This window comes from Scyliorhinus torazame, chromosome 3 (assembly GCF_047496885.1).
Source record: "Scyliorhinus torazame isolate Kashiwa2021f chromosome 3, sScyTor2.1, whole genome shotgun sequence".
Taxonomy (NCBI): Eukaryota; Metazoa; Chordata; class Chondrichthyes; order Carcharhiniformes; family Scyliorhinidae; genus Scyliorhinus; species Scyliorhinus torazame.
In genome coordinates, this window is record NC_092709.1 from 61,247,612 (window position 1) to 61,275,563 (window position 27,952).

At 43.1% G+C, this 27,952-nt stretch overlaps 1 protein-coding gene across 10 annotated transcripts in view; it reads right to left on the bottom strand.

Annotated features, from left to right (window-relative positions):
• kiaa1109 (KIAA1109 ortholog) overlaps positions 1 to 27,952 on the bottom strand; it is a 626,997-nt gene that overhangs the window by 125,341 nt on the left and 473,704 nt on the right. For all 10 annotated transcript variants that reach the window (XM_072495716.1, XM_072495713.1, XM_072495719.1 and 7 more), the window contains 5 exons: positions 27,485 to 27,711; positions 25,567 to 25,697; positions 18,941 to 19,064; positions 11,188 to 11,297; positions 10,015 to 10,114 (listed from right to left, as the gene is read on the bottom strand). In XM_072495716.1, coding sequence (XP_072351817.1) covers positions 10,015 to 10,114; positions 11,188 to 11,297; positions 18,941 to 19,064; positions 25,567 to 25,697; positions 27,485 to 27,711 — 692 coding nt within the window. The remainder of the gene's footprint in view (positions 1 to 10,014; positions 10,115 to 11,187; positions 11,298 to 18,940; positions 19,065 to 25,566; positions 25,698 to 27,484; positions 27,712 to 27,952) is intronic.

Here is a 27,952-nt window from a genome sequence, read left to right on the forward strand (position 1 = left end):
TGATCCAGATTCCTCATTTACACCTACCACTTATTGGCCAAATTATCTGTATTCCTCCATTCCCCGCCCATTCATGTGTCTATCAAGATATATTTTAAATATTGCTATTGTGCTACCTCCACCACCTCTACTGACAACGTGTTCCAGGAACCCACCATCCTCTACGTGAAAAACATTCCCCACACATCCCCCCTAAACTTTAACCGTGCCTTCTTGTAATTGAATCTTCAACCCTTGCATAAAGCTTTTGACTATTCACCCTGTCTATACCCCTCGTAATTTTGTAGACCTCAATCGGGTCTCCCCTCAGCCTCCTCTTTCCAACGAAAACAATCCAAGTTTATTCAACCACTCCTCATAGCTAACAGCCTCCAAACTAGGCAACATCCTCGTAAACCTTCTTTGCACTCTCTCCAAAGCAGCCACGTCCTTCTGGTAGAGTGGCGGCCAGAAATGCACACAATATTCCAAATGTGGTCCAACTAAAGTTTTATATAACTGTAACATGAGCTGACAACTCTTGAACTCAATGCCCAGCCGATGAAGGCAAGCATGCCGCATGCCTTCTTGACCACTTTATCCACCTGCATTGCCACTTTCATGGAACTATTGACCTGAACGCCCAGATCCCTCTGTATGTCAATGCTCCTAAGGGTTCTGCCATTTACTGTAAAATTCATACCCGAATTTGATCTTCCAAAAAAACATCACGTCACATTTGTCGGAATTGAACTCCACCTGCCATTTCTCTGCCCACTCTCCAATCTATCTATATTCTGCTGTATTTTCTGCCAGTCCCCTTCACTATCTGCAACTCCACCTATCTTAGTGTCATCTGCAAACTTGCTATTCAGACCTTCTACAATTTCCTCCAGATCATTTAGATATATTACAAACTTGGTACTTGTACAGGAATTTATATTTGTCGTATTTCACTAGAATGCTCGAAGATTTTCAACAATGAGAAAAAGGTTCCCAAGAAATTCAGGCACTGGATCAAAAGCACAATCAAAGAGATGCGTTCTTTAAAACATCTAGTGGGTTGCCCGGCAACCTCAAACATGGTTTAACATGGGAATGCATTTACATTGCATTCTTGGAGGTAGCTGTATTATTCCTTGTGTCTCAATAAAGCTCGTAGTCTTACAGTTGAAGTAGATGCTTTATTTGTATGAGTTTGTTCTCTCTCCAGCACTTATACTATGTTACATCTGCGCTGCCTGTCTGAGTCCTGCTCACTAGCTGCCGTTCCTGTGCAGAGTGTCCTGACTTCCTGTTGGTCTATGTATATATACATCTCTGGTGCTCCCTCTAGTGGTTACTTAGTTGTAGTGTATTTACATTAACCCCTAGTGTATATAACTACATCCCCCTTTCTATTTTTACATATTTTCTCTACTTTGTTAAAGAAAATTGGAAAAAACAGGTAGATAAATGATATGTACAGGTTGTGATGATATTGCTGATTATACAAAAACAATTAATATTTCTGAGTCCAGTCTTATTTTTAAAAAATTATGAGCCCAAACTTTATGAATTTGTTCGGTTGAGTTTTCTTTTCTGTTGTTGACGTGGTGATATTGATATTGTAATTTCCTTGTGAATGTCATCAGTGTTCTTGTTTCTAAGTTAGCAACAAATCAACCACTGATGTTGACTGATGTGGACTTTTTTCTGTGCTTGTTGTATCAATTTAGTGTGTCATCTGCCCTGAAAGCTGGTGTGCTTGTTTGTTCCGGAGCAAATGTGAATTTGTGAGATTCGTTGTCATGCCATGGTATGTTTGTACTCTTGTCATTGTTTTGGAGTGTGCTGTGGCATTGTCCTTCATGTGCAGAGTTGTACCATGTTGTACAGGTCATTGTTTCATTGTTGTTGTTTCTGTCGTTTCTGTCTTTTTGTTTTCGTTGTTGTACTTGTTGTTGTTTTTGGCATGCTTGTTATTTCTGTTTTTGTTGTTGGTTGTTGTCATGCTTGTTGTCTTTGTTATGCTTCTTGTTGTTTTTGTTGTTCTTGTAGTTTTTGTTGTTGTGCTTGTAGTTTTTGTTGTTGTTCTTGTTGTTGCTGTTGTTGTTCTTGTTTCTGTTGTGCTTCTTGTGGTTTTTGCTGTTCTTGTTGCGCTCAATGACTGTTCTGTGTGGATAATTTGAGAGATTCATAAATTTATTGGTGTCAGTGTCCTTTGTGGTATCTGATGTTTCATTGCGCGTTTCTTCGTGAGGATTGTGAGAATGATCTGATGTTGCATTGATCTTGCTGACATCAGTCATTCGTGGTGGATTTGATTCCTCTTATTTGCTTCCTTGGTGCTCCTCTTCTGGAGTCATTTCTGGTTAATTTGAATCATCTTTGGTTTCTTGGTGCTCCTCTTCTGGAGTCAAAATCTTCAGGATTTCATTTTCTTGTGGGTAGTTAAGAGTAGATGAGGTTTCAATTGATGCGGTCTCACTAGACTCATGAGTGGTTGTGCTTTGATTGTCCAAGTTCTTTTGTACAGACGAGCTGAGATCTGTCAGTCTCGCTGTGATCTTGCACATCTTGTATGGAAATTGTGATTTCTTCGTCACTTGTCTCACATACAATGGGTAGACTTACATTGTCTTCTTGTTGATTATGTGAGCTTGGTAGACTTTCATAGTCTGTTTCTGGTGGCTCAGATAAGGTTGATAGACCTTCATGATCTTGTTCATGCATGGACTTCGCTCTGGAGTCTTTAAGAGCTCTCTGTGGAGGCTTGCGTCGCTCTCTGAGTGGAGTCTTTCATCGCTCTCTGTGTGGAGTTGTGCAGTGTTCTCTCTGTGGAGTCGATCTGTGCTCTCTCAACGGAGTTGTTCAGTACTGGCTGTGTGGCGTCGTTTTCCTCTTGGGTATGTGACAGGTTGCTGTCATCCAATGTGTTGACGATCTGCCATTGCATCATGGTATTGGATTCATCTACCATGAGTCAAGTCGTGTTGAGCTTTTCAACCGTGGCGCTGATGCTTTTATGATCATCATATCCGAATAACTCAGCCATGTCTGAGTAGTATTTTTCGCGAAACAAATCTTTTTTTTTGTTTCGGCTGTGTTTTTGTCCTCTTCATGTTCAATGAACAAATCATCTTCTTTGGTTTCGGATTTGTCATTGTGCTCTTCACTTTGGGTGGTGCAAACTGCTTGTTCCAGGGTGCTGCGAAAGTTATGTTCAACTGCTGGTAGATGTTCAGGCATTGTTGTGCCTTTTGAGGTTCAATTTGTTGGTTTTGTGCCTTTAAAATTCTTATTTTTAATTTTTGGGCAGTGTTGCTTTAAGTGGGCGTGGTCTGAGTCATCTGATGTCATGACGCTCGTGACGTAAAGCGTAGGAATCGATTGCGCATGCACGAATCGATTTCTCTTCACTGTGCGCTTTTTCGTAAACTGCGCGTGCACGGATTGCGCATGCGCAGATCCCTCTTCAAATTGTGCGCTCTTTTTGTCCAACTGCGCATGCGTGATCTGCGCATGCGCAGTTCCATCATCGAACGGTGTTCGATCTTCAGAACGATCTGCACCCAAAACTTATTTTTTCAATTGTGCATGTGCAGAACGATCAGCTTCCAAAACGGCTGTTTCCAACTACGCATACGCGGCTACGGTTTCCTGCGCATGCGCAGACTCATGTTTGCATCTTTTGTTCCCTGGGCAGTTTAAAATTTGCTCAGATGCCATTTTAACTTCTTTAGATCTGCGGAAAAGAACTTTTTCGCCGTTTTTTCTTGTTAAAAACTTAAAGTTATTTTTCTCTTGCGATCTGCACTTTTCAATTGCGATTTCCAGCGTTAAACCTTTCTGATAATGATTGTTTGTATTTCACATCACTCATTCCCTGTGAAATATGTTCTCCGAGCATTGAATGTCTTAAAGCAGCATTGTTACTGGCTTCAAATTTTTAAAGTATTACTTCTAATTTGGGGTTGTCTTCACCTTTCAAGTAATTAAAGCAGTTATAGATTTCTCTAGCTTCATGTCCTGCTATTTTCATTTCTTCTGAAGCCATGCTCAACTCATTAGCTACGATATATAGTTCAAACGTTTGTTTAAAAATCCTCCATCTAGGACTTAAATTACCGGTTGTTTTCAGCTGCGGTGGAGTTTCGAGTTTCATCGACTCAGCGAAGTCTCCCCACGTACGAATTTTCTTCTGTTTTCAATCTTGCTTGGTCTGCATCTTGTGTAACCTTCTAGTAAGCGTTCTGAAGTCTTACAGTTGAAGTAGATGCTTTATTTTTGTGAGTTCGTTCTCTCTCCAGCACTTTAACTATGTTACATCTGAGCTGCCTGTCTGTGTCCTGCTCACCAGCTGCCGTTCCTGCGAAGTGTCCTGACTTCCTGTTTGTCTATGTATATATACATCTCTGGTGCTCCCTGTAGTGGTTACTAGGTTGTAGTGTATTTACATTAACCCCTTGTGTATATACAGTGATGCATATCACTACAGTAGCTCCCTCCATTTGGCTATACAATTGGAGTTAATATAGTCTAACTGTCTTAGTTATGCTGTCATTTTCACATTTAGAAATTACTTCACAACACCTGAAAGCTCAAAGAAAGGCAGACCTTTACGTTTTCTTTTTGGGAAAATACAGGCATCTGTTAAGTTGACGAAAATCAGTGCTGAGGAATGAAAGCTCTATCACCAATTAAGCACTTCAGGGTGTAATTCAAAAATAGGGACAAAATGATGAGCATTGAATCTCCCCCAATATAGTTTAATCCCGATGTAAAAAAAACACTGCACAAAATCTCACAGAACATACGAATGTAAGAAATAGGAAGAGTAGATCATATGGTGACACGGTGGCACAATGGTTAGCACTGCTGCTTCACAGCACCAGGAACCCGGGTTCGATTCCGGACTTGGGTGACTGTCTATGTGGAGTATGCACGTTCTCCGTGTGTCTGTTTGGGTTTCCTCTGAGTACTCAGATTTCCTCCCACGGTCCAAAAATATGCAGATTAGGTGGATTGGCCATTTTAAATTGCCCTTTAGTGTCCAAGGATGTACAGATTAGGTGGCGTTATGAGGATAGGGTGGGGATGGCAGGGGAGTGGACCCGGGTAGAGTGTTCTTTCGTACGGTCGCTGCAGAATCGATGGGCCGAATGGCTTCCTTCTGCACCGTAAGAGTTTGATGGAGCCCTTCCTATTACTCAATACAATCTTGGCTGATTATCAGCCTTAACTTCACATTTACGCCTGATCCCATAGACATGTCTGTCTAACCCAACCTTAAATATATTCAAAAATGGAGCACCTACAATCTACCGGAGTACAGAATTCCAAAGACTACAGAACTCTATCGGTGAAGAAATGTTTCCTCTTCTCAGTCATGAATGATCAACCCCTTATCCTGAGACCATGTTCATGTTCTAGATTCTCCAGCCATAGGATGCAACCTCCCAGTGTCTATCCCACGGGTTCCCAAATCATAGAATTTACAGTGCAGAAGGAGGCCATTTGGCCCATCGAGTCTGCACCTACCCTTGGAAAGAGCAGCCTACCCAAGCCCACACCTGCACCCTATCCCCACACCTCTAGCCTATTCCCGTAACCCCACCTAACCAAACTTTTTGTACACTAAGGGCAATTTAGCAAAGCCAATCCACCTAATCTCACATTTTTGGACTGTGGGAGGAAACGGAGCATCCGGAGGAAACCCACGGACTCGGGGAGAACGTACAGACTCCACACAGGCAGTGACCCAAGCCGGGAATCGAACCTGCGACCCTGGAGCTGTAAAGCAACTGTGCTAACCACTGTGCTACCTACATCATGGGTCACGACTCCACTGAGTGAATAGAATCGCGAGCTCTGAGGCAATAAAGACCACTGGAGACTGGTGCAAAACAGCTCAGTAACTGGTTTTGTGGCCTAATGATATGTGCATGGACTGTGGTTCAGAGGTTTGAACCCCAAGGTGTCATTGCTAGAACATTCTTGGGGTAAAAAATATTCCCCTCCCCACTCAACAACTCTCTCTTCTATCCCCCCCACCCCATCCCATCACTACTGTTTTCTCTTCTTTTTTAATAGCGGTGTTACATTTTCTAATTTCAAATTTGCTGGGACTGATTTAGAATCTAGGGAACTTTGGAAAATCATAACCAGTACATTGACTGTCTCTGCAGCTACCTCATTTAGAACCTAGGTTTAGGCCATCAGGTGTGTTGGATTTGCCTGTAAATTTCTACGATAGTTTTTGTCTGCTGATAATAATTAGCTGAAGTTTCTCGCTCTTTTGAAAGTCTGTTATACTCTGTCTCTGGTATATAATTTATGCTTCCTACTCTGAAGACAGTCACAAAATTATCAATGGGTCTCTACCCTTTCTTTATTCCCTATGATAACTTCTCCCATCTCAGCCTCTAGGAGACCAACTTTTACTTTGGCTACTCTCCTTGTTACATACTTGTAAAAACCCTTACAATGGATTTTTATATTCCTGGCTAGTTTACTCACATTGTCTTTTTTTAAAATCAACTTCTTGGTTGTCATTTCTGGTTCCTAATACACTCCCAATCCTCAGGCTTATCAATATTCCTTGCCACATTATAAACCTCTTCTTTTAATCTAATGCTATCCTTAAATTCCTCAGTCAGCCATTGTTGGATCTTTCTTGCTGAGATTTTGATTTTTAATGTAATATATTTTTAATCTTTATTTACATGTCTACTGTTTAGTTCTCACCACATTTTTAATCTATTTACCCAATTAACCTTAGTCAACTCTCTCTTCATACCTACATAATTAGCTTTATTTAAGTTTTAAGATGCTTGTTTAGGACTGGGATGTATTACTTTCCTAGAGTCAGAGTTTTACAGCACAGAAAGAGGCCTTTTGGCCCATCACGTCTGTGCCGGCCATCAAGCACCTATGTATTCTAATCCCATTTTCCAGCGCTTGGATCACAGCTTTGTATGCTATGGCATTTCAAGGGCTCATCTAAATCCTGAACTGTTATGTGGGTTCCCGCATATTTCCACCACCCTCTGGGTGAAAAAGGTTTTTCCTCAAATCCCCTCTAAATCTCCTGCCCATTACCTTAAATCGATGGCCCCTGGTTATTGACCCTTCAACTAAGGGGGAAAATGTATCTATATGCCCTTCATAATTTTATACACTTTAATCAGGCCCCCCCACAGCCTAAGGAGAACAATCCCTACCGAAGAGCCTCTATTCATAGCTAAAATGCTCCAGCCCAGGCAACATCCCAGTGAATCTCCCTGTACCCTTTCTAGTGTAATCACATATTTCCTATAGTATGGCATCAGAACTGAACTTTCAAATTTAATATGGAACTCTACTTCCTGATGATGGGCTAGATTTTATGCTACCAAACCAGTGTGTATGAAGGCAGTGGTGCAATTAAATCCAACTGCCTATACACCATCCCTAACAGCAATTTACCCATTTCAGTGCATTATGTCACAATTGCTGGAATTTAGCCAGCAGCAGGAGAGACCCATGCCAAACAGTCAGTCCATTCAGGGAAGGGCGGGGGCAGGACCATCCTTAATTGGCCCATGAGGCCCACTGGAGAGCTCCCCCAACCTGCCCCCTTCAGGTTCTCAACCCCCATGGTCTCTCAAACTCCGGTCCCCACATCCCTTGCTAGGGCCTGCCAGCTTGTCACCTGTCGAGACCTCTAAACACTTGAAACTTGATCCAGTGCAGCTCACTTCCTCGTCATCCAAATGCAGTACCAGCAATGGCCATTACCCCCAATAGTAATGCCTGTACTGAATAGATTCCAACCTCTGATCGGCCAGCAACTCTTGAGGGGCAGAAACCCTGGCTCTGGTCTAGTAATGACCTTTGCCTAGGTCACTTTGCCTAGGATTTTAGCTGGGGAGTGTAGGGAGGGTAGTAGGGACCATGGCATGCTGTAAGTCCCAACCCAATCTCTTTTTCTCAGTGGATCTTTTACTATGTGTTTATAAATTAATCCTGTCCCACTGCATAACAGTAAATCTAAAATAGTTTTAGTCAGTTCCACCATGTATTGCTCCAGGAAACTATAAAGTGCTATACTTACTGTAGCTGCCCATTTACTGCAATTTTGTGCAAAATAAAATCAGACAATTAAACACTAGTTTCTGAGCATCAGAACATCACCTGCCCTATTTACTGGGCAATCAATGCTGCATTCTTATGGAGTATTGGAAATTCAATGGTAGGTAGCCAAACATATTTCATTCCTAGGACAATTAGAGTTAGAGTGGGGAATGGGAATGGGGTGCAGGAAGGCAGGGAAAGAGAGTGAATGTAAACAAGGAGAGCCTTCAACCTAATTTTTTAACAGCAGTTTTCAGTAATAAAAATGAATATAATTTTGTAAGCCTTAAATTAAATTAAATTTGCAATATTAATTAGTTGACATCCTATAGTATTGCTGAAGTTTCATTATGATAAGATAATGCAAGTTTATTCTGTTCAAAATTAAAACCTTGATCCAATTCCAGAAGAACATTAAAACTAGTTTAAACTTATAATTATAATCATTATAATCTTTAGTAATGTCACAAGTAGGCTTACATTAACACTGCAATGAAGTTACTGTGAAAATCCCCTAGGCGCCACATACCGGCTCCTGTTCGGGTACAGTGAGGGAGAATTCGGAATGTCTAATTCATCTCACAAGTATGTCTTTCGGGACTTGTGGAAGGAAACCGGAGCACCTGGAGGAAACCCATGCAGGAGAAGACTCCGCACAGACAGTGACCCAAGCCAGGAATCGAATCTGGGTCCCTAGCGCTGTGAAGAAACAGTGCTAACCACTGTGCTACCTTGCCACTCGTGTGATTATGCAACATTTAATTCCATGTCTAGGTCAAGTAAAACCAAATTATTGTGAGGAAACTCTTTTTCACACCGGGGGTTGGAATCTGGAACTCACTGTCTGAAAGTGTGGTAGAGGTGGGAATCCTTCCAACTTTTAAGAAGTATTTAGATCAGCACTTGAAAAGCCATCGTATCCAAGCCTACGGACCAAGTGCTGGAAAATAGGATTAGAATAGGTAGGTGCTTGATGGTCGGCATCGACCTGATGGGCCAAGGAGCCTCTTTTGTGCTGTAGACCTCTACGTTTCTTCTACATCTGCAGTTCACCTCAAATGGAGTCACCAGTCTATGACGTGATGGCAAACGTTTTTCTACTGTTGGGATGCCAACAAGCAAATTTCAGCAAACGCAGTGTACACATTTTCTTTACTGAGCTGGGTGTTCATATTTTCTTAAATACACATGCAAGTTAACTAAACCGTTGAACCATTCACATTGAAATACCAGCAATGTTCTAGTTATGTGCAAGTTTATCAGTGCAAATTAAGTTTAAATGGACCTCTGATGATAGGTGCTTTTATCTTTTTCTTTTTTTTCTATAAATTTAAAGTACCCAATTACTTTTTTCCAATTAAGGGGCAATTTAGCATGGCCAATCCACCTAACCTATACATCTTTGGGTTGTGGGGGTGAAACCCACGCAGACACGGGGAGAATATGCAAACTCCACACGGACAGTGACCGAGGGCTGGGATTCGAACCCAGGTCCTCAGCGCCATAGTCCCAGTGCTAACCACTGTGCTGCCCTCGATTGGTGCTTTTATAAAATAAATACACACAACCTGCAATAGTGTTTATTTTCTGCAGCAAAAACAAAAAAAGTGAAAGATTTTAACATGCGGTTAAATTATATTAATTTTTGGGGTAATAGTTTCAAGGCCAGAACAAACTAAAAAAAGTTACGTTGTGCATTTTTCCTCACTTCCTTGGAAACATCTAGAAAATTGATAGCAATTTCTCTACTAGAATATAATAAAATCCAGGGAAAGACCATTTATTTCTTCAAACCTACTTGATTCATGTATGAATGATTATTTTGTTGAGGACTTTCAGCCCATATCATTGTATTGTTCCCACCCATACTGCATATTGCTCAAAGGCACCTTATAATTTTGTATCGCATCTACTGGTTAATCTTGACAAGACCCTTACCGTGTCCTGTACTTTAAAAGTCACTCTTGGCCCTGTTCCAGATATAGGTGGTTCTGGAGTTTGGACTTCAATAGGGTCTTCTGCCTCACCAACTCTAGAACTAAATGAAAACTCATGTGAACATAACATCAATGAGCACAATGTAGCAAATAAATAGATTACATACTCTAACTGAAAATAATTTGAAATTTGAAACAATTAGAATTACGTCACATAAATCAATGTGTGCATTAATTCACCACAAAATCATGACTAGACATGCTTACATACGATTGACTTTTCCATTTTAAACAAAGAATATTTCAAATTGGAATCAGGCCGAAATCTCCACGTGCATATGGCTCTGCTATATGACGCTAAGAGCTATGGTGGCCAGATATCCCAGTTTGACAGGGACAGTCTGGATGTCTCACCAAGTGTCCTGACAATTTTCTTCAGATTGCTGAAATGCCCAGGTTTTCATACCTGCTGCGGCCCCTCCCCTTTTTAACCCATCCATTTGAGGCATGTTTGCTAGTTTCCAGATTCTAGCTAAATTGAGAGAATTCCATCACCCCCCTCACCCCTGCCCTGCCATAGCACACACACAGATCTGTGAATGTGTGCCTTGCAGGGGCTGGTTTACCACAGTTGGCTAAACAGCTGACTTGTAAGGCAGAACAAGGCCAGCAGCGTGGGTTCAATTCCCGTACCGGCCTCCCCGAATAGGCGCCGAAATGTGGCAACTAGGGGCTTTTCACAGTAACTTCATTGAAGCCTACTTGCGACAATAAGCAATTATTATTATTATATTATTATTATAACTTGGAAGGAGTTCAAGCTCCCCCTGAGGTTTTGGAGACAGAAGGTTGCAAGATGGGAATCAGGCAATTGCCTGTCAGGCAAGTCAATGAGCCAAGCTAGGCAAGCTCTGTTCACCGGAGCTGCACTTGGGATTGTTGCGCTTACCTACTTATTGAACACTGTTCTATTATTGATTGTCTGAACATTGGATCCGCTCACCATCATAATTAAAAATAAAAAACTGCTGTTCTGCTTGCCTACATAACAACAGCGAGTGCACTGCAAAATATCATTCACTGGATCGGATACAAGTTGCTACATAAAATTCAGACTCCTTCTTAATGTCATAAAGGTGTAAAAACAGTAATTTTAACAGTAAAAGTATTTCACCTTGTCCTTTCCAGTCTTCTTACAGGTGGTCTTCCAGAGGCTGAGATACTTTTTGATCTGCTGTAGCTGGGCTTATAGCCTAGACCCCATTTATCTTTAAGGGAAGCTGCCTGCACAAACAATTCATATTTTAACAGAATAAAAAATACGCTCAACATTTCACAAAGCCAAGCTTTAGCAATATATCATAATCACTCTTTTTATGAACCAATTCTGTTCTACATTTCTACTGTTTTAGATCATTTACATTGAGCAGTATTATTAACTCAATTTTTAAAAATCCTATTCTTTGTTTTTTATTGTTAATACAGTTCTTAATTGAGTTTAAAAACATGAAACACAATAAACTTGCATACAATCCCATTTAAGGTACACAATGTTTTGTATGGACATGTAATTTGCCATTAACTCTTAATTTTTGCTTCTAAGTCTCCCTTTTTGCCACCAGTCCATTTCACCAGTCTTGCAGGCTTGTTTTAATTTGTTTGTGCAATGTGAGCAATGCTAGCAAGGTCAGTATTTATTGCCCATCCCCAATTAACTTAAGAAGGTGGTGACGAGCCATCTTCTTGAACTGTTGCAGTCCATGTACTGCACAGTGCCCTCGCCATGCCATTAGTTAGGCAGCTAAGAATATAAGAAATAGTTTAAAAGTCTTACAACACCAAGTTAACGTCCAACAGGTTTGTTTGGAAATAATAGCTTTCGGAGCGCAGTCACCTGATGAAGGAGCTACACTCCGAAAGCTAGTGATTCCAAACAAACCTGTTGGACTTTAACCTAGTGTTGTAAGACTTCTTACTGTGCCCACCCCAGTCCAATGCCAGCATCGCCACATCATAAGAAATAGGAGCAGTAGACCATACAGCCGCACATGCCTACTTCTCCATAATACCGAAAGGTCCATAGAGTATATGGCACAGAAGCAAGCCATTTGGCCTAACCAGGCAATGATGATGTTAATGCTTGAGCCTCCTCCCATCTTTTCTCATTTAAATCTATCAATGTAACCCTCTTTTACCTGCTCCCTCATATGCTTGTTTAGCTTCCCCTTCAATGCATCTATATTATTCCTTGCAACTACTCCCGATTAAACTAGTATGGCAGGGGGGTGGGCACGGGAGCAATAGGTCAGAAGGTGAGAGCATTGAGGGAGAACTAGGGAACAGGGACAGTGGGGCTCTGAGGCAGAGCAGACAGGGAGAAGTTGCTGAACACAGCGGGTCTGGTGGCCTGAAGTGCATATGTTTTAATGCAAGAAGTATTACGGGTAAGGCAGATGAACTTAGAGCTTGGATTAGTACTTGGAACTATGATGTTGTTGCCATTACAGAGACCTGGTTGAGGGAAGGGCAGGATTGGCAGCTAAACGTTCCAGGATTTAGATGTTTCAGGCAGGATAGAGGGGGATGTAAAAGGGGTGGCGGAGTTGCGCTACTGGTTAGGGAGAATATCACAGCTGTACTGCGGAAGGACACCTCAGAGGGCAGTGAGGCTATATGGGTAGAGATCAGGAATAAGAAGGTTGCAGTCACAATGTTGGGGGTTTACTACAGGCCTCCCAACAGCCAGCGGGAGATAGAGGAGCAGATAGGTAGACAGATTTTGGAAAAGAGTAAAAACAACAGGGTTGTGGTGATGGGAGACTTCAACTTCCCCAATATTGACTGGGACTCACTTGGTGCCAGGGGCTTAGACGGGGCGGAGTTTGTAAGGAGCATCCAGGAGGGCTTCTTAAAACAATATGTGGACAGTCCAACTAGGGAAGGGGCGGTACTGGACCTGGTATTGGGGAATGAGCCCGGCCAGGTGGTAGATGTTTCAGTAGGGGAGCATTTCGGGAACAGTGACCACAATTCAGTAAGTTTTAAAGTGCTGGTGGACAAGGATAAGAGTGGTCCTAGGATGAATGTGCTAAATTGGGGGAAGGCTAATTATAACAATATTAGGCGGGAACTGAAGAACCTAGATTGGGGGCGGATGTTTGAGGGCAAATCAATATCTGACATGTGGGAGGCTTTCAAGTGTCAGTTGAAAGGAATTCAGGACCGGCATGTTCCTGTGAGGAAGAAGGATAAATACGGCAATTTTCGGGAACCTTGGATAACGAGAGATATTGTAGGCCTTGTCAAAAAGAAAAAGGAGGCATTTGTCAGGGCTAAAAAGGCTGGGAACAGACGAAACCTGTGTGGAATATAAGGAAAGTAGGAAGGAACTTAAGCAAGGAGTCAGGAGGGCTAGAAGGGGTCACGAAAAGTCATTGGCAAATATGGTTAAGGAAAATCCCAAGGCTTTTTACATGTACATAAAAAGCAAGAGGGTAGCCAGGGAAAGGGTTGGCCCACTGAAGGATAGGCAAGGGAATCTATGTGTGGAGCCAGAGGAAATGGGCGAGGTACTAAATGAATACTTTGCATCAGTATTCACCAAAGAGAAGGAATTGGTTGATGTTGAGTCTGGAGAAGGGTGTGTAGATAGCCTGGGTCACATTAAGATCCAAAAAGACGAGGTGTTGGGTGTCTTAAAAAATATTAAGGTAGATAATACCCCAGAATACTGAAGGAGGCTGGAGAGGAAATTGCTGAGGCCTTGACAGAAATCTTTGGATCCTCACCGTCTTCAGGTGATGTCCCGGAGGACTGGAGAATAGCCAATGTTGTTCCTCTGTTTAAGAAGGGTAGCAAGGATAATCCAGGGAACTACAGGCCGGTGAGCCTTACTTCAGTGGTAGGGAAATTACTGGAGAGAATTCTTCGAGACAGGATCTACTCCCATTTGGAAGCAAATGGACGTATTAGTGAGAGGCAGCATGGTTTTGTGAAGGGGAGGTCGTGTCTCACTAACTTGATAGAGTTTTTCGAGGAGGTCACTAAGATGATTGATGCAGGTAGGGCAGTGGATGTTGTCTATATGGACTTCAGTAAGGCCTTTGACAAGGTCCCTCATGGTAGACTAGTACAAAAGGTGAAGTCACACGGGATCAGGGGTGAGCTGGCAAGGTGGATACAGAACTGGCTAGGTCATAGAAGGCAGAGAGTAGCAATGGAAGGATGCTTTTCTAATTGGAGGGCTGTGACCAGTGGTGTTCCACAGGGATCAGTGCTGGGACCTTTGCTGTTCGCAGTATATATAAATGATTTGGAGGAAAATGTAACTGGTCTGATTAGTAAGTTTGCAGACGACACAAAGGTTGGTGGAATTGCGGATAGCGATGAGGACTGTCAGAGGATACAGCAGGATTTAGATTGTTTGGAGACTTGGGCGGAAAGATGGCAGATGGAGTTTAATCCGGACAAATGTGAGGTAATGCATTTTGGAAGGTCTAATGCAGGTAGGGAAGAGACAGTGAATGGTAGAACCCTCACGAGTATTGAAAGTCAAAGAGATCTAGGAGTACAGGTCCACAGGTCATTGAAAGGGGCAACACAGGTGGAGAAGGTAGTCAAGAAGGCATACGGCATGCTTGCCTTCATTGGCCGGGGCATTGAGTATAAGAATTGGCAAGTCATGTTGCAGCTGTATAGAACCTTAGTTAGGCCACACTTGGAGTATAGTGTTCAATTCTGGTCGCCACACTACCAGAAGGATGTGGAGGCTTTAGAGAGGGTGCAGAAGAGATTTACCAGAATGTTGCCTGGTATGGAGGGCATTAGCTATGAGGAGCGGTTGAATAAACTCGGTTTGTTCTCACTGGAACGAAGGAGGTTGAGGGGTGACCTGATAGAGGTCTACAAAATTATGAGGGGCATAGACAGAGTGGATAGTCAGAGGCTTTTCCCCAGGGTAGAGGGGTCAATTACTAGGGGGCACAGGTTTAAGGTGAGAAGGGCAAGGTTTAGAGATGTACGAGGCAAGTTTTTTTACACAGAGGGTAGTGGGTGCCTGGAACTCGCTACCGGAGGGGGTGGTGGAAGCAGGGACGTTAGTGACATTTAAGGGGCATCTTGACAAAACATGAATAGGATGGGAATAGAGGGATACGGACCCAGGAAGTGTAGAAGATTGTAGTTTAGTCGGGCAGCATGGTCGGCACGGGCTTGGAGGGTCGAAGGGCCTGTTCCTGTGCTGTACATTTCTTTTTTCTTTGTTCTTTGATGGTTGAGAGTTCCACATTCTCACTGTTCTTTTGGTAAAGAATTTTCTTTTGTATTTTCTGCGGATACCTTGGTCACAATTTTGTGTCGGTGGTCACCTATCTGGCTGCATCACAGCCTGGTATGACAACTGCTCGGCCCAACACCGCAAGAAACTTCAGAGAGTCGTGAACACAGCCCAGTCCATCAGACGAACCTGCCTCCCATCCATTGACTCCATCTACACCTCCCGTGCCTGGGGAAAGCGGACAGCATAATCAAAGACCCCTCCCACCTGGCTTACTCACTCTTCCAACTTCTTTCATCGGGCAGGAGATACAAAAGTCTGAGAACATGCACGAACAGACTCAAAAACAGCTTCTTCCCTGCTGTTGCCAACCTCGTAAACGACTCTCTTAGGGACTGACCTGATTAACACTACACCCTTGTATGCTTCACCCAATGCCGGTGTTATGTAGTTACTTTGTGTACCTTGTGTTGCCCCATTACGTATTTTTATGTACTTAATGATCTGTTGAGCTGTTTGCAGAAAAATACTTTTCACTGTACCTTGGTACACGTGACAATAAACCAATCCAATCCAATCCAGTTATGCTCTTCCCACACAAGTGGAAAGATTCACTTTCTATCCAATCTATCAAAAGCTCTCATAATTTTAAAGACCTTTACCAAGTCACTCCTCAAGCCTTCTTATTTCAAGTGAAAAGCCTTGTAAATTTTCTCTGTCACTTCTCCAGAATCGCTATATCCTTATATATGGAGACCAGAACTGCACTCCCAAGTGTGGTCTAAAGTTCGTTAAGAGGTTCAACGTAACCTCCTTACTTCTCAATTTTATCCCTGCAGAAATAAAGGCAATGCTTGATTTTTTTCTATTAATGGCCTTGCTAACCTGTGGTGCAACATTTACTGATTTGTACTCCAAGATCCCTTTGTTCCACTACCCACTTGATTCAAGTCCACCAACTAACAAGTGACCCCCCTATTTTTCCTACCAACTTGTACTACTTCACATACAAGATAAAAGCAAATTACTGTGGATGCTGGAATCTGAAACAAAAACAATCGCAGTGGGCCTAACAACATCTGTGGAGAGAGAAGGGAGCTAACGTTTTCATAGAATTTACAGTGCAGAAGGAGGCCATTCGGCCCATCGAGTCTGCACCGGCCCTTGGAAAGAGCACCCTACCCAAGGTCAACACCTCCACCCTATCCCCATAACCCAGTAACCCCACCCAACACTAAGGGCAATTTTGGACACTAAGGGCAATTTATCATGGCCAATCCACCTAACCTGCACATCTTTGGACTGTGGGAGGAAACCGGAGCACCCGGAGGAAACCGGAGCACCCGGAGGAAACCCACACACACACGGGGAGGATGTGCAGACTCCGCACAGACAGTGACCCAAGCCAGAATCGAACCTGGGACCCTGGAGTTGTGAAGCAATTGTGCTATCCACAATGCTACCGTGCTGCCCTAAGAGTCTGGATGACTCTTTGTGAAGGCTAGAGAGAACTGGAAATAGGGTCAGATTTATACTGCAGTGCGGGGGGTGGGGGGGGTTAAAGCCATGGGGCTGGATAGGGGGCCAGTGATAGGTGAAGATTGACACAAATGTCATGGACAGAAAGACAAAAGGAATGTAAATGGGGGTGTTTAAGGCTAAGAAGAGTGCTGATAGTGGCACATAGAGATTAGAATGTGTGAATGGCAGAACAAAGGTGAGCAGTGTGTCAGAGGGCAATGAGGAACAGTTGGCCCAAGTGGGGTGGGGGAGGGGGGACAATGGTGAGGTAGAAAAAGAAAATAAATTGATAGAAATAAAAATTTGGTGAAGGTGAAGGAGAGAATTCACAATCTGAAGTTGTTGAACTCAACGTTATGTCCGGAAAGCTGCAATGTGCCTAATTGTAAGATGAGGGGCTGTTCTTCCAGTTTGTATGAAATGCACTGGGCTTCACTGGAACATTGCAGCAGGCTAAGGACAGACATGTGGACGCGAGAGCAGGACGGTGAGTTGAAATGGCAGCGACAGGAAGGTCTGCGGCCTGCTTGTGGACGGACCGGAGGAGTTCGGTAAAGCGGTCACCCAGTCTGCGTTTGGTCTCTCCAATGTAGAGTAGACGCATTGGGAGCAGCAAATGCAATAGACCAAATTGAAGGAAGGGCAGTTGAAGCGCTGCCTACTGGTAAAGTGTGTTTAGGCCCTGGGATGGTGGACAGAGAGGAAGTAAAGGGCAGGCGTTAACACCTTCTGCAATTGCATGGTAAGGTGCCTTGGGAAGAGGGTGAGGTGGGCTGTGATGGAGGAGTGGCCAGAGAACGGTCCCTGTGAAATGCTGACAGGGGGAGTGAGGGGAAGGTGTATGTGTGGTGGAATCATGCTGGATTTGGTAGAATTGGAGGATGATTCTTTGAATGCAGAGGCTGGGGGGGGGGGGGGGGGGGGAAGAGTGAGGACAAGGGGGGCCCTATCCTCATTTTGGGAGGGGCGGAAAGGGGTGAGAGCAGAGGTGCGGGAGAAGGGTTAGATATGGTTGAGAGCCCCGTTGACCACAGTGAGTGGAAAACCACTATTAAGGAAGAATGAAGACAAAGCAACACCGTTTTGGAAAGTGGCATCATTGCAAAAGATGCAAAGGAGGTGAAGGAACTGTAAGAATGGAATGGAGTCCTTACAGGATGTGGGGTATGAAGAGCTGCAGTCGAGGTAGCTGTGGGAGTTAGTGGGTTTGTAATGGATATTAGTGGACAGTCTATCCCCAGAAATTGAAATAGAAAGGTCGAAGGAGGGAATAGAAGTGTTGGAGATGGACCGTGGGAAGGTGATAGAGGGGTGGATATTGGAAGCAAAATTAATACATTTTTCTAGGTCCAGACAGAAACATGAAGCAGCACCAAAATAGTCCTCGATGTACTGATAAAAGAGCTGTGGGATGGGGCTGGTACTACCTCACATTTAACTGCATTGAACTTCATATGCCAATTATTTGCTCATTCTACAAGTTTCTTCACGTCTTTGTAAATTGTTGCAGTCCTCCTCAGTATTGACTCTATTCCCCCTATCCCCATACCCCCTCACACAAATTTTATATCATTCACAAATTAAGAAATTGTGTTTTTGATTCCAAAGTCCAAATAATTAATTTAAATTGTGAACAGCAGTGGTCCCAGCACTGATCCTTGTGGACACCACCTTCCATCTTCTGTCACTCTGAATAACTGCCCTAACTATTGCTCTCGGTTTACTGAATTAAGCCAACGAGCAATTCAATCTGCCAACAGTCTCCTGAAAGTATTTGACAACTCCACCAACGTGTACCTTTATGCTTCAGGCAGTGGGAGAGCTACACTGAGTTTATCCATATTCAGCTAAGTACAGAGACTGCAACCTTATTGGATTACCCAGTTAAAACAGGACAGTGTGGCAGAATCACAATTGAATTTACATAAGTGACAGCAGGAAACAATAAGGTCCATGGATCATTGAATCAGAGAGCAGAGGATAGCGATTACAATACAATGACATGGGAAAAATACCAAATACATAATTTCGGCCTTCATGCTGTTTTCTTTACAAACACAGAAAAACAAGATTTAACCAAAACATTTCCAGAAAGCACATACTACATCTGAGGGAAAAATAATTCACTCACCCTCATACTGGATCGGCGTAATTTTTTCCGAACATCACGACGAATGTCGTTAACAGCGACAGATTCCAGCTGTTGATAACGCTGAATTTCTTGGTTTATGGTTCCCTCACTTGCACCAAGTTTTCTGTAAAAATACAAATGTTTTATTAACTTGGTTGAGTTGAACGACATTGAGATTCTACATAGTCTTCTCAGTTCTTTAAGATAAACACATCATTCTAAAGACAAAAGCAAAGTATTGCCGATGCTGGAAATCTGAAATAAAAACAAAAAATACTGAAAATACTCAGCAGATCAAGCAGCATCTGTAAAGAGAGGAACAAAGTTGACAAGCTTCCATCACACAATACGAAGTATTTCCAGAATGTTCTGTTTATATTAATTGATGGACTGCCATTTCATCAAATATCATGTGACTGCATCTCCAGGAATATATCAAACTAGAGTTGGCAACCTCAAGGGACAATTTGCTCCATCTGCTGACAGTCCAAGGAATGAATCAGTAAATTCCCCACCCCTCTCTTATGCATTTCTGTGCTTTGCAAGTTCTACTCAGCTTAGAAAAATGTTATACATATCATACAAAGTTATTTTTTTATAGCAAGGTCATTACTCTGTCTCACACTAAACACCTTATTGAATTTTGAATTGAAATATGATTTTATTTTTTATTCCTTTTATAAATTTTAAAACAAACCATCCAGCACGTAAGATTTTGCTTCAAATGTATGAATGATAAAATTTCCATGAGGTAATCCAAAGTTTCTCCCATCGCTTTTCATTCATATGCCCTCAGTATCACTATGTGAATTAGGCAAATTTATTTTTGGAATTTGATAAATTAGGGGGTGAAGTACTAGGCAAATTCAAATTCTTAATAGGGTCTGGTGAACCTCTTTAAGTAAACACATTTAGAATGAAGTGCAATCACATGACAGCTCACATGATGCTTGATCATAGAATCAGCACAGCATCAAGGGCAGTACGGTAGCACAGTTGCTTCATAGCTCCAGGGTCCCAGGTTCGATTCCCGGCTTGAGTCACTGTCTGTGCGGAGTCTGCACGTTCTACCCAGGTCTGCGTGGGATTCCTCCGGGTGTATCGGTTTCCTCCCACAGTCCAAAGATGTGCAGGTTAGGTGGATTGGCCATGATAAATTGCCCATAGTGTCCCAAAAATTTTAGCTGGGGTTACTGGGTTAGGGGGATAGGGTGGAGGTGTGGGCTTAAGTAGGGTGCTCTTTCCAAGAGCCGGTTCAGACTCGATGGGCCGAATGCCCCCCTTCTGCACTGTAAATTCCATGATTCTATGATCACATGACACTTGCCCACAATACGTTGCAAGTTATAAGAAGTAAAGAAAACAAAAGTAAAACAAATTCAATTCACTGACTCTCACACTCCACCCCAAAGCCCAATACAGGGATTTGAGCTCACTCCTCAAAGAGAAGCGTCAAAACAGCCTGTCCCTATAAAATATATTACACAAGGTAACACCATAGGCTGATATTAAGTCTCCCTCGCTACATTGTGTTTCTCCCTCCTTACCCAGTTAATGATCCTCGCTCTCTCATGTTTGTTTTTCTCTCTCCCTCTTCCCTAGTTCATGTGTCTTTCTCTCCCTTGCTCGGCTAGTTGTTTTTATTCACTTTCCATCTCCCGCAGCAGTTTCTGTTTCCCTCTCTTCCTCTCCTCCAATTTGTGTGACTCTTTCACTCCTCACCCATTATAGGATCCTCCCGATTAATCTGATAGGCTCTCCAATGGAATATAATAATCTGGACATCAGATTATTGCCTTGAAAGAACTTACCCTCTTGTGTTTTCTATGGTAAGTACGTCTGTTGTTTCAGAACTATCAGGGTATGCAAATGGGCCGTCACGAATTGAAAACAATTCCCGGCCCAACAAGAGGTGTAACTGCTGGAGCCAGAATTAGCGTTAAAGAGCCTGACAGTTGGAGCTGTTTTTAAGCACTCCACTCACCACACACTCATTGCAGCCATTAAGATGGCTCAGAGAAGACCTGCCCCGATTTTGGGAGTCTGTAGTAGATCCACTGCTTGATGCCAATGAGGATAGGAGGGACATCTCCAGGGTGGGCCGCAGACTCGAGCTCGGCCTCCTGAACTGCACCTGAGAAAAGTTGGCAGAGGCAGTCAGTGCTGCCAACCTCACCAGCTGGTGATCTTAAGGGGTGAGGGTCACTGGTGAGGACTTTTCCCTGAGAGGGGCAGAGAACCAGGGAGGAGGGGCTTCCAAAGGCCATGGTGCAGGTGCCCTTTGTTTGGGGTGAGCTCTGCTATCCCCTGCTTGCTCTGCAGTGGGCAGCGCTTCTGAGGAGTGCCTACACCTGGTGAGCCACTGATTGAGCTTGGCCACGCCTCTCCCCTTGATGATATCGCAGAGGTATGCGGGTTTCCAGATAGGTAGCCTGGGTGGGCTCCCATATCGCCAGAGACTCTCTGGACATACACAGGACACAGTGAGCAGTCAGCAGTGTCGACAGCCAGGACCTGTAAGCAGCAGCAACGGGACTAATTTAAAGCCATATATTGCAGCAATGGTATGAGCCAGGCCACTCCCATCCCAAGGGGGACACCCTGAGTCTACGGGCATGGCACCAAGTCATTACCTGGTACTACCCTCAGCCCAGGCACCCCCCAGCAAGCGCGACAATTTTTGATAGTCTTTGAGATTTTTTTTAGCCTCCCACTCAACAGCCATGCCACCCAGGCCCCACTTGTAAATACTTGCACAAACTCGCGCCTGCGAGACCTCTGCCTAAGAGGGGCAGAGCATTGTGGAGCATGCAATGTCCAACCCGCTAATGATATTTAAATCTATGCAAATGACAGTTTTGCATGGGCCCGCCAGCGCAGGGCGCAAACTTCAATAACAGCGCCAGCGAGGGATCAGAGCATGGCGATGGAATCGGCGCTGGGTGCAAATCAGCATTTTTTCCATTGCACGCTATTTTCCACCCAATTGCAATTCTTGCAACCGGCATCACAGTGGAGAATTCAGCCCCACGTCTACAAAGACTCATCAACAACATTGGTTTCAGAAAAATATGAATGAACCACATATCACGTCTCCATTGACAAGGCATCAAGGCAATTAGCTGGAATATTCAACGAGGGGCCTACAATCCATTTGGCAAGCTTCGAACCCTGTTTGCTGACCATGACTGCCAAGGGATGCCCCCTGCTACAGACAAGAGACTCCTTGGAGCAACACCCTGCTCCTCTATCCAGGAGAACAGCCAAAATCAGCTGTCTACATCTTTAAATTAGAGGCATTGAGGCCTCCGAGGGAAAACTGCAAAATCCCAGCCTGAAAGCAGCTGTTTCATCAAATGCATCCCCCTTTTATTTCTCTAGATTCTAATTTAGTTAATACATCCTTCCCATTCTGTAATCTTTATTTGCGTGTGTGCCTTTGTGTGCGCATTGGCATACAAACTGCAAGTAAACATTTAAACACTCATTGAATTAGCAAGTACAGTATTTTCAAAAAAGTCTTTTACAAACCAGGAGAGGGAAAAAATGGGGAACAATTTGATCCCTTCTCACCTGGCTCTAACACCGGATTTGTCAAAACCTTGGAGGAAGAATTTGAAGTTTGGTACATGTATGGACGTGGAATATAAGGTTTCATTTACTGGTAAATACCTGATATTTGTCAGTAATAATGGAAGGGGCAGAGATAGGGTATGGTATAACAGTACTGGTGTAAATGAGGCCCAGGATCCGACAGGAACAGGCTGTAGAAGGGACTTTAGTTGGCGGATTAGTTGCATTAATACCCTTTATTCATTTTAACCAGCTGCTTGACTATATTTCATGGAACTAGGCACTTGGCAAAGCATGATGGATATTTAGCCTTATTTCAGTCAAGAAGTTCTGTATGAAACAGTCAGAAGGTCATACGATGTAAACAAGCATACAGCTGCACATTGTTTTGCTGACAGCAGACAATTATTATTTTTCTTAAGCAAGAGACCCAAGGCCTGGTATTAAAATCTAACTCCGGACTGCTCGGTTTTCTGTCTTTTGCTAATCTAAAAAATGCCTTCTGTCCTAGATATAGGGCAGCACAGTAGCATGGTGGTTAGCACAATTGCTTCACAGCTCCAGGGTCCCAAGTTCGATTCCCGGCTCGGGTCACTGTCTGTGCGGAGTCTGCACGTTCTCCCCGTGTGTGCGTGGGTTTCCTCCGGGTGCTCCGGTTTCCTCCCACAGTCCAAAGATGTGCAGGTTAGGTGGATTGGCCATGCTAAATTGCCCTTAGTGTCCAAAATTTGAGTTACGAGAAGAGATTACTCAAATTAGACCAGTTTACACTAGAATTTAGGTTAAAGGGTGATCTGATCGAAGTATTCAATCTGTCAACAGGGAAAGACAGCATAGATAAAAATAAACTATTTCCAATAGTTGGAGATTCTAAAACTCGGGTGCATAGTCTAAGAATTAGGCCAGATCGTTCAGGAGAGATGTTAGGAAGAACGACTTCACTCAAAGGGCGGTAGAAGTGAACTCTCTCCCACAAATGACAGTTGAAGCTAGGTCAGTTGTTAATTTTCAATCTGAGATAGATAGATTTTGTTAAGCAAACAGATTAAGGGATGTGGGCCAAAGTCCCATGATCTATGACGTATGTCATAAATCAACCATGATTTTGTTAAATGGCGGGACATCCTCGAGGGGCTGAATGGCCTACTCCTGTTCCTATATTAATTTATAAATATATTAAAATGTATAAAAATGAGGTTCTCACCTTTTGTGGGCGTGAACTTGATTACATCACCTGAGAGTGATGTGGAAAATGGGGAAATCAGGGACTGGATTCTCCATTGCCCGACACCGATATCGTAATCGGTGATCGGGTGGAGAATCCCTGTTGATGACCGAATCAGGGACGGCGCCTGTTTTCAGATGCTCCACCCCCTCCAAAACGGCATCATCGAGGAATATGACGCATGCCGTTGGGACGGCCTCAGGACGTTACCTGAAGGTCATCCTTGATGAGCTGAGTTCCACGCGACACGTGTGCTCTCAGTTTTCATGAACCCGGGGTGGCTAGGGGTGTCCAGGGGGGCACTATCTGGCATGCCGGGTCCACGCCCGGCCAGCGCCATGTTGTACAGCGTGAACGCCGCAGATCGTCACCATGCGCATGCCATGGACCGTCACCATGCCATGGACCCGAAAAATTCTCCAGCCGTTTATATCGGGAAGGCCGTGCATTTTACATGGCGCAGCTGCTAGCCCTTCACAGAGGATCGGTGCTGGGGCCTCACCAATTTTTTTGACGTAAACCAGACACTTTCTCCGGATATCGCCTCAAATCGGAGAATCCAGCCAAAGATCTCTGTGGCGAGAATCTCGGGCGGAATTCTCCCCCCCCACGCAGGGTGGAGGAAATCGCCGGGGCGCTGCGCGGGTCCCGCCACGGGCGAGCGGCGATTCTCCAGCCCGGATGGGACGAGCGGCCTGCCCAACACGACAGGTTCCCACCGGCGCCGTCCACACCTGGTCGCTGCCGGCAGGAACAGCGCGGGAACACTGGGGGGGGGCGGCCTGTGGGCACGGGGAAAGGGGGGTTCCTGCACCGGGGGGGGGGTGGGGGACTCAAAAGGGGTCTGGCCCGCGATCGGTGCCCACCGATCGGCGGCCCGGCCTCTCTGAAGGAGGACCTCCTTTCCTCTGCCGCCCCGCAAGATCCATCCGACATCTTCTTGCGGGGCGGCCGCGGAGAGGGCGGCAACCGCGCATGCGCGGGTTGGCGCCGGTCAACCTGCGCGTGCACGGATGGTGTAATCTACGCGGCGCCGGCCATGTCATTTACGCAGTGCCACTTTTAAGCGGCAGCAAGGCCCGGCGCGCGTAAATGACGCGGCGCCGCTCCTAGCCCCCCCTGGGGACGGGAGAATAGGGGGCTGGGAGCGGCCTCCGATGCCAGAGTGAAACACTCTGGTTTTCACTCCGCTGTTGGGACTTAGTCTCCCAATGGGAGAATTGCGCCCCTCATTTCTGATTCTCAAGAAATTTTGTGCCTGCATTTGTCATCAGTGCGAACAGTGCAAAATAACTCCCAATTAAATCAATGGACAGTTCTTCGGAACTGCACTATAAATTTTGCCTGATTAAATTTCTGTAATTAGTGCCTCTAGCTTTTATTCAAAAAACAGAATAGATATTGCTGGAAACCAAGAAGAAATATTTGGGCAGCCGGGCTGTCTAAATGTTTCTGATAACTGAGACATTGTGTGCAATGCCACACCTACAGGACTTGCCTTTAATTAACAGTGAAGTTTTACATCAAAATATCAAGTCCAAGTATTCAAGTAAAAGCTGCAATTAGGATATTAAAACATAGTTAAGTGAGTAACTCACATTATTGTAAAATATGAAAATTTGATGTTTATTTTGTTAAAATTGAATTGGGCTTTAGAAATTAATCACTGAAGGAAAAATGGTAAATTACAAAACTTGCAGCAAATATTTTGAGCTATTGTTGGGAATCTATGAGCCAAATAATTCAATTATATTGATGGGTTTGCATAGACATGCTCATTTTTAAAGATGGATGTGAGAATTTTAATGATAGATAGACAGAAACATACTTTAGATCATCAATAACTTTAGCTTGTTCATTTAATTCCCTGATGTCCACTAAACGCTTGACAAACTTTCTTCCTCTTGAATCTGTAGCTTGGCTCCCAGCCGTGCCCTGTCTTCGATGGTCATAAGCTTCCTATAAAAATAAAATTAGATGGTGAACTTCAACTAGTTGAGGAGAGAATTAAAAAAGTTGAAAATGTTGCTGGCCCCAAGTGATGTACAATTTCACAACAAAACCTACAGCATGCAGAAAGACAAACAAATCAAGTGTTTCGTTGAAATAGCTTTACATATAAATTTTAGATAACTGAGTGCAACTGGTCTAAAGCACAAAACATAATTTAGGAGAACATTTTTTAATTTGGACTGACAGATATGTTTAACTGTTATATACACTATGGCAAGAGCAAAACTAGGATGCTTTTAACAGTTAAAACTTGGTGGGTGATTAATCTCAGGACCAGACAAAGTTTTTGCCAGAAAAGAGTATTGCTAGTGTACAGGGTAAGACCAAGGAACTGCTTTACAAATTGTTTTCATCTGTATTCTGAATAATAAAGGAGGGCGATTTGGTTTAGCAATTTCTGGACTTTAATTAGATGAACAGATTTTAATTTGTGCATTACTACAGTTTACAGCTGTAACAAATGTACGAAGAATAGTCCTATCTGTTCTTGCTGTCAGTATTCAAAACTAATGAGCTGTAAACATAAAAAGCTGACAAGCTACAGTGCTTCAAATGAATGTATTTATTGAACAACAACTTAAATTTTCCATAAATTAGCACTATCTCATGATTACTGCAAGCAATGGGGAAGAAATAGATGATTGAGTGTGTGGAAGAAAACCACAAGGTTTTTTACATTGTCTCAAATGCTCTTCATGTAATCTAAATTATATTAAGACAGCCAGAATCCACTAAGTGCATGATATCCAAGGAAAACTTATTAAGTTGACTGGGAAACACAAATTATATGTTCTATGGTGGGCTGCGAAAAAGGAATGAATAGAAAAAAGATTCATACAAGGGTATTTGGGACAGTAATAAAATTTATTTATTAGTCAATGTCTGTCCAGCTAAGAGCTAATCAATTACCTTCTGTGAAATATCTAAATCATTTTGGAAAGAAAGGTCATGAGATTGAGATCACCATCTTAAAATGTATTTTATTACAATACCCTGCTTGCTTTTGGGGAAGAAGTCTAAAGGAAGGACATCTGAAGGCAGCAACAAAGCAACGTGCCTCTCTCTCTACTAAAGTAAACTCTGCCTGCTTATATCATAACATGGATAACAAACAGAGAAATTCTAAAGAAGATTTCAAATTTCAAAGCTGCATTTCCAGGAAAAGACCAAGGACTACGGTTTAAAGAACTCCTTCAGTTACGAACAGCAGCCAAGGATTCATAAAGTGAACTCTCTATTTATTTGTCTTTTATCATTAAATCTTCATTTGACCAAAAGTTAATCTTCTCTACTTTGTAACTTTGCATGTGTTGCGATGGTTGGAATGAGTATTACCTTTTTAAATATTTTAATATCTTTACTCGGGTGGGTTTTTAGCACAGTAAAAAATAATTCCTTTTGTGTTTAAACTCAAGAAAGCCTGTTGCACTGAGTTCTTTACAATTATCACGTAACTGGTTAAGTACCAACACAGTACATTCATGACCACCGTATAAATTTAAAAACCATGTTACAACCAACTGAAGAGTAGGAAAAAGGGGGAATTCTTGCACCCATCCTCACCAGATTGCTACACCAGTCCCAAGTGAACACCTCCATCATCACTCAATGACAATTAAAACTTTTTATGAAACTCAGAAAGATACATTTGCTCTTAGCCTGCGTACCAACGGAAACAATTGTTGAAATAGCTTCAATTATATAATGGTTTACAGCCTTATTGATTCACTTACAGTCACGACAGTGGCAGACGCGTTGTCAATTTCATCCTCATCTGTTAAGTCAACCACGTTAATTGAGTTCAGGTCAGCGATGTCATCAATTTCTTCCTCACCTGTCAGAGTTGTCATTGTGTTACCCAAGGCATTAAGCCTTTTACCTATGTTGGGATCCATATGCACATCAATGCCGCACATTTTCCATAAAACATTCAATGTCCAGGTTCCTGCACTACTGCTGTCTGAAAAGAAAATATAAAGTTTTATCTGAATATTAAAGAAATATTATCCTGAAGTAGATTTTCTTGAAAGAAAGTTTAAAGTTTAACATTAGAAGTTCGTGTTTCTCTGCAATTGTACTGGCAAATTATTAATTAATTCAGATATATAGGACTCCTTTTTCCTTTGCTACTATTTTCTAGATTAATTCAAAAATAACATATGGCATTGAATATGTATATTGCTTACAGCATTAATAGAGCT